General features: G+C 34.6%; 1 protein-coding gene across 1 annotated transcript in view; it reads right to left on the minus strand.

Moving 5' to 3' along the window:
- Positions 1 to 6,495: 6,495 nt before the first annotated feature.
- LOC106883093 (ras-related protein Rab-7L1) overlaps positions 6,496 to 8,310 on the minus strand; it is a 22,081-nt gene continuing 20,266 nt past the window's right edge. Inside the window, exon 6 of the mRNA XM_014933984.2 lies at positions 6,496 to 7,355. Within this exon, the coding sequence (XP_014789470.1) occupies positions 7,226 to 7,355 (130 nt within the window). The 3' untranslated portion in view covers positions 6,496 to 7,225. The remainder of the gene's footprint in view (positions 7,356 to 8,310) is intronic.

Genomic DNA, 8,310 nt, shown 5'->3' on the forward strand with positions numbered 1-8,310 from the left:
CTTTAATTTCAAGAATAAATAGAGAGAGAGAGAGAGAGAGAGAGAGAGAGAGAAAGAGAGAGAGAGAGAGAGAGAGAGAGACAAAAAATATATAGTTCTATATATATATAGTATAATAATTGTGACAATTTAGATATAATCACCAACAATAACAACATATTGTAATTGCCACGAGAGCAAGAATTAATGTTCCCTGCTCATTGACAAAGGCTTACAAACACACTTCAATCCGTCAGATAAGCTGTCTACTCACCATCTTTTCTCCTGCAACCACAACAGCTTCTTTGCCTCAGGGTAAGTAAGTTAGTTGCATGTCCTCAAACATCCAGATAAAACACACACGCACTCCACTCTGATAAACTCTTTCTCCCTCAGAACAACTTTCCTTCCTGCTCACATGTTCCTTCAGACATTGCTTCAAAGACATCTCAGAGAAGCTGTGTGCATCATACACATCAACCCTCATTTTATAGTTATTTCAAACAATAGCATCATTAATTACAGGTTTCCAATGGACAATCACTGGCTTATTGCTTTCCTGATAGACACTGTTTTGTCACTGTGACTAACTTGATGCAAAGAAACACCTTAACTCTTTAAAACAACCATATCCAGCCCAAATATGCAACCTGTGTTCCGTTCAAACTAGCCACATCCAGAATCTCACATTTATTCTGCAATGTCATTCTATAAATATACAATCACATCTTCATATTCTTGAAGTTACAAGATACTGCATGATTATTTCAAAACATTGTGAATAAATAGGCACAGGCGTGGTGGCTGTATGGTAAAAAGCTTGCTTCCCAACCACATGGTTCTGGGTTTAATCTCACTGCATGGCACCTTGGACATGTGTCTTGTACTGTAGCCTCAGAGCAACCAAAGCCTTGTGAGTGGATTTGGTAGACAGAAACTGAAAGAAGCCTGTTTTGTCTTGTCTTGTGTGTGTGTGTATGTCCATATTTTTCCCACCCCACTGCATCACTGCTTGACAACCAGTGTTGGTGTGGTTGTATCCCCATAACTTAGCGGCTCAGCGAAAGAGACCAAAATAAGTGCTAGTTTTAAAATAAGTCCTGTGGGTCAACTTGTTCAACTTAAAACCTTTCAAGGTGGTGCTCCAGCATGGCCACAATCAAATGACTTGAACAAGTAAAAAAGTAAAAGAAAAAATAAGGATAATCTGAATGCTTAAGGGTTGAAGGACGGTTTGTTAACCACAACCTTTTTCTTGCTCTCACCCACACACAAACATACAATGGGCTTCCACAGAATTTCTGTCTGCCAAATTCCATGGACAAGGTAATGCAAAAAAATTTACCACAAAGTATTGAACTAGAGACTGTGTGGTTCTGAACAAAGAATGTAAAGCACACAGCTAACAGTGTCCAATCTTCTTCACTGAATCATAAAAATCAAGTGCATTAACTTAAGTGTTCCACAAGTCTGGAAGAGACTATCTTGCTTTGCTTATGCAGCTAATATTTTTTTGGAAAACCATATCTTCTCTCTATTGTGTCAAATGAACTCAACACACATTATACATTTAGCAACATATATATGTAAATGCACACATATTCAGACACATACAATTAAATAATATTAATCAGTGCACAATAGTATATGTCCATTACAGTTGACCTTACCAATTGTTTTCACACTGGGTATTAAATTGGATATTAGATAACAGCACAGTAAAGTAATACTGTGTGCTCATCAGAGCTGGCAGGCATAGAAGATCTATGGCCGTATTTTTTCCATCCCATCAGCCACAATGGGTATATAATACCATACACTTTAATATGCCCACTCTTAAATATAAGAGGGAATATTTTTACCTGGCTTATGGATTCTTAGACAACCTACAAATAAATAATAAAATATAAATACACACAGATATATCAAAATATGTTAGAATAGATATGAACCAGATTAAATTCTTAAAATCCAGTGTCCTAATCATGGGAGAAATAATCCAGCTGAACACGAGTTGACTATAGGAAACATCACTCGAGTTAATGGAAATATAGATAAAATAAAAGATAGACAAGAAGTTATGACATGAAAGTATTTATAAATGAGTTACATGGATATAAATATAACTAAGCAGAAAGATAGTCTATGGGTATGCTTCACAAATATACAGACACTAGCAAACACTCGTCATTCATCGAGTTGAAAAAAGCTGCCAAAATTGTACTATGAATATTGAAAGTTATTTATTTACATTGTATTAAGCATATATAAGAAATGACTTAACATTCATGTAGACAATAGAGCTGTTTCCTTCTGGCTAATACCATTATGGGTGCATATAAACTTCTGGTCTACAGTCTCTAATATTTCAGTCTATAAATGAAGCAAATATTGCAGACTTTGGCCAATGTCTAGTACAAAATAATTAAATAAAAGTTCAGGGAAAACTAAAAACATATGTACTATAATTTATTGAACTTAAGTATTACAATGAACAAAAATACAAATAGCTTTTCTTACATAAATATATAGCATAATGTTGATTATATCAATTCAAAGTTATTATTCATTCTGCAAATTTTAGTCCGTTCATCCCATGCTAAAAACTTCCTTATAGATAATGTTTCAGGTTTTACCAGTAGGGGCAAAAATGAAAAGATTGTTCTTACTCCCCACTCTGAATGTTCCAACATATAACTAACCATGTGAAAAATAGTCCTCTTCTAATTGCAAACCAGCAATTCTCAAAGTCTGACCTTTAGACTTATTAAGCAAACATCACAAAAGATAGATGAATTGGAAATTGAAGCCATTTGAACCTGAAGGGGATATTGGAAGGTATTAAAAGACAGAAATTATTGTGGCCTCTATGACATTTCATGTTAATTTCTTGAGTCTTGTGTCATTGCATGACTTTGTTTGAGAAAGGTTGCACAGAAGCATGATTAGAGTGCCTATTTTCAATTGAAGGCAATGAGGAGCTCCTGGTGGCTCCAGTGAGTTTCAGAACTCAACTGGGTAATTGACTATTTCCAAGTCATCCACAACAGTGTCTATAGATTTGTATACTCTTTTACATGTTTCAGTCATTTGACTGCGGCCATGCTGAAGCACCGCCTTTATAATCAAGCAAATTGACCCCAGAGCTTATTCTTAGTAAGCCTAGTACTTATTCTATCGGTCACTTTTGCTGAACAGCTAAGTTACGGGGACGTAAACACACCAGCATCGGTTGTCAAGCGATGTTAGGGGGACAAACAGACACACAAACACACACACACATACGACGGGCTTCTTCCAGTTTCCGTCTACCAAATCCACTCACATGGCTTTGGTCAGCCCGAGGCTATAGAAGACACTTGCCCAAGGTGTCATGCAATGGAACTGAACCCGGGACTATGTGGTTGGTAAGCAAGCTACTTAACACACAGCCACTCCTGTGCCTATGTATGTTCGTTTGTATGTTCATTTCCTGATAAAACTTTCGTGAGTCTTTCATTTAAATTATTCACAGTAATGTTCTTTGGTGCCATGATTGCTCTTTTGCACAACCATTATTTTACCCTTCTGATAAAACCCTAAACATTGTCCTATAAGGAAGTTTTTAGCATGGGATCAGCAACATAATATTTGCTGAATGAATAATAACTTTAAATCGATATTGTCAAAGTCATACTATATTCGTCTAAGAAAAGCTATTTGCATTTTTGTTTGTTGCAATACTTAAGTTCAATAAATTATAGTACATTTTGAGTTTTCCCCAAAATATTTGGTTATCACCCTTAGACGGTCGCTAATTTTTTTTTAGTCGGGGGGTGGCTGTGCTATGTGCAACATTTTGGAAAAGGGCCCATAAATCTTTTAGTAGGGGTACACCTAGAGACTTGGGACCACTTCCATTGCCTTCCTCCAAAAATTTTACACAAGAATTAACTTTTAGTTTTTGTGTAGATGTTCTAGCCTTTCTTCCTATAACTCAACACACACACAGATGTTCATCTTTATTATATAGATTGGGATGTTACATAAGCAAAAATACAACCAAGTAGAAAGATTGAAGACCATGGAATATCTTTCTGCTTAATTATATTTATTTTTATGTAACTTATTTATAAGTACTTTGATACTATAAACAACTGCTTCTCTATCTTATTATACACACATACATATATACATACACGTATACACACATATATTATTTGTTCAGTGTATTTTAGGTAAAAACCTTGTCACACATGTTTAAGAGCTCCTATGCAATCGTATGGCTACCAAGTTATTACCTCAAAGTATTTCCAGCTGTGAATGTACATGCAAAACTTTTTTTGTAGGATTAATAAAATAATAATGGCATCAAATTTTACCACACGGGCAGCAATTTTGGAGGAGGGGATGAGTTGATTACATCAACACTAGTGTTTAACTGGTACTTATTTTATTGACCCTGAAAGGATGAAAGGTAAAGTCGACCTCAGTGGAATTTGAACTCAGAACATACCAACAGGTGAAATACTGCTAAGCATTTTATCCAGCGCGCTAACAATTCTGCCAGCTCGCCTCTTTTATTACAATCCTTTCTACTATAGGCACAAGGCTTGAAATTTGTGGTGAGAGGGATAGTCAATCACATCAACCCCAGTACTCAACTGGTACTTGATTTATCGACCCTGAAAGGATGAAAGACAAAGCTGACCTCAGTGAAATTTGAACTCAGAACGTAGCAGCAGACAAAATACTGCTAAGCATTTCACCCAGTGTGCTAACAATTCTGCCAGCTCGCCACCTTGATAATAATAATCCTTTTAACTGGAAGCACAAGGCCTCAAATTTGGGGGGAGAGGACTAATCGATTACATCGATCCCAATGTTTCACTGGTACTTGGTTCATCAACCCCAAAAAGATGAAAGGTAAAGTCGACCTTGGCAGAATTTGAATGCAGCGACAGATGAAATACCACTAAGCATTTCATCCAACATGCTAACGATTCTGCTAGCTCGCTGCCTTAATAATAATAATAATAATAATAATAACACAAGAATAAAAGTGAATGATGTAAATTTCTCCTAAGATTACTCCTAATAATTACTATGTATTTGAATATTGTTCAACATCAGCTGCCTGTGGATGCTTTATCAGACGAAGTACTATTAAGAACTGCTAGATTTTTCAGAATTTACCTTCTCAAACGATGTATAATACTTTCCACCAATCAAATAATTACATTCTGATGGTGCGTTGTACTTATGACTAACAAATAAAAAAAAACTCATTATAATAATATATATAAATATATTCAAATAATCTGTGTGTGTTGTGTACACATACACCTATATTTGAATGAATGTGCATCTTCATAAGTCTTCATGAATAAATGTTTTTTCATTTTTTATATAAAGCAGTACAAGTACTTTAAAATAAGAATATTCAATTGAATTAATCCCAGTATATATAACTGGTACTTACTTTAGAGAAAAAGAAAAAAAGAGTCAACATCAGAAAAATTTGGATTGAGATTAATAAAGAAATTTAACTAAATACCACATGACTTATTGTTTGTTGCTCTATTGATTCTGCCCAGTATCCTAACAATTTCTATCAAAGCAAACAGCATCTCAATGTGACTATGCAGCTTGCTGGAAATAGCAATGAAATACTCCACCCACTAAAGAAAAAAGAATTATACTAGCGTCAAAAAGGAAGAACAGATTAGAAATTGTTGTTTAACCCTGGGCCAGATTTGATTGAGTTGACTTATGATCAAAAGTGTTGTAATTATGACCAATATATCTGTTCTTCCTTTTTGATGCTAGTATAATTCTTTTTTCTTTAGTGGGTGGAGTATTTCATTGCTATTTCCAGCAAGCTGCATAGTCACATTGAGATGCTGTTTGCCTTGATAGAAATTGTTAGGATACTGGGCAGAATCAATAGAGCAACAAACAATAATGTATTTTGAGATTATTTATAAACCATAGATAATATATTTCTACAAACCTCAGTACATGACAGTCATGGCAGGAATTAAATTCTCAATGTAAAAGGATGCAATGAAATATATAAAGTTCATTAGTGTTAAACTAGTTACTTCCCAACTAGTAAATAAATTATTATTTGTTACACTGGTACAATACCAACTCTTCTGTCACAAGTGCATTGACAAAAGCATGAAAGTAAAGTGATGCCCAGTAAAATTTAAAAGCAGTAGACATGGAGAGAACTAAATACAAGATATTTCTTTTTTCTTTCTTTCCATCCTACCAATTCTGACATTCACTAAAGAATGTATTCTAATCTCTTCATGAACCTCCACAGTGCCTCAGGCCGTCAGTTATCTTTAGTTCTGTGATGTTGAACAGATGAGAGAGAGAGAAAGAGAAATCACTTCTTCAATAGAATGCCAGCAAACTAACAATTACTCACAGTTCCAGGGTGCAGTTACTGCCTGTAGTATTAGAAAATGGCTTTTAATCTAGGCACAAGGATAGTCATTTTGAAGAGGATTATTCAACACTTATGACTCCAGTTCTTAATACATATTTTATTTTATCAACCCCAGAAAGAGGAAAGAAAGACAGAGTTGACCTCAAAACGCAAAAAGCTAAAACAAATACTTGAAGACATTTTCCCAATGCTCTGATGATTCTGCCAGCTCCGTATCTTCAACAAAAATAGTCTCAAATTTTGGCACAAGGCTAGCAATTCTGGGTGAGGGGCAAAGTCGTTCACATTGACCCCAGTACTCAACTGGTACTTATTTTATCAACCCTATAAGGATAAAAGGCAAAGTTGACCTCAGCAGAATTTGAACTCAGAATGTGCAGACAGACAAAATGCCACTAAGCATTTTGCCCAGCATGTTCACGATTCTGTCAGCTCACCATCTTCAATAATAATAATAATGTGTACATTTCAAAAAGAAAAAACCCTGCCTATATTACATTTTCTATATTTCTTAAATATAGATGAGATCCCTGCACTCAAATATTTACTGTATTGGAAGCTGTCTACAGAATTTATTAGAATATTAACAATAGATAAATAACAATCAAATAAATAGAGGAGATCTCAGAAAAACAAAATCTCTCTTTCAGTAAAGCAAGTCATACAATAAATAAATATTATCACCACCTTCACATACACACCATGTATCTTCTTACAAACGATGTCTTGCATTAATAAACACATTGGAAATGTCTTCGCAGAGGTACTGACTCCAATAATAACCAATTTGATATGAAATTCAGTATTTTATCGGCAACATTTCCAAGAGGATACTTTTTGCTCCTTCAAATCAATAGTTGAGCCTTCATCACTTTGATATACATTTTCATTTTCATTTAGCTGTTTATGTTTGGTCATCATTTCATCTATTAGATAACTGAGGAAATAAGAGGAGGGAAAAAAAAGAGAAAAGAAAAACTAAAATAAAACAGAGTTGTATTCAGATGAGGAAACAATAACAGAAATTATTTACACCTGCAAAGAGAGAAAGAGAGAGTTTTACATGGTTGAGACAATGAATGTAGGGACTTACAGCTGGAACAAAAAAAACATTAATGATGTCTAGTCACTGGAACCATGTTGTGATCAAGACAGCAATTAATATGCAATCTGCTTAGTTATTAGCTACAAAAATATAGTTGACTGCTTTAAGAACTAGGTGACTATACAATTTAACAGTGTTTATTAACCAAGCTCTCAGTTCATTTCTTTTGATTCATATAACTTGAAGTAGGACGGGCTACAAGAAATAAACCTGCTTGACATACATGACTTGGAGAAAGATTCTTGTCTAGTGCCACAATGATTCAAAGGGTTTTAGAATTTAACATCACCTCCCTAAAAGAGACCCCTCTGACTGAGTTAACAAAAGAAAGGTTTACTCTACAAAGAGAGTTGAAAGTTTGCATACACATTTGACTACAAGTTTCTTATTTCTTTATTACATACTCAGGCCAGTTTAAATGCTAAACAGTTAAAGCTGACCAAAGCATAAGAATACTAATGGTCATTGAAGGCCAAGGGATCATCATATCCCATTGTTAGAAAAGAAAACACTAGTGTCTAATCCAATAAGCTCTAGTCTATTACTACTACTACTACTACTATTACTACGAAGAGGCTCAGAATACTTCTACCAGTAGAAAAGGAAATTAAGGGACAAACAGGCAATGGTATTAGTTATAAGGGATGCAAGACAAAGCCAATCCTAGAAGGGATTAAATCAAAGCAGAGACAAAAATTGTTCAAGCATACTGCATGACTAAATGTTTTATCAGCTTTCAAATCTACATGAAATCAATCAATCAAAATATATATATATATATATATAT

This window comes from Octopus bimaculoides, chromosome 11 (assembly GCF_001194135.2).
Source record: "Octopus bimaculoides isolate UCB-OBI-ISO-001 chromosome 11, ASM119413v2, whole genome shotgun sequence".
Lineage (NCBI taxonomy): Eukaryota > Metazoa > Mollusca > Cephalopoda > Octopoda > Octopodidae > Octopus > Octopus bimaculoides.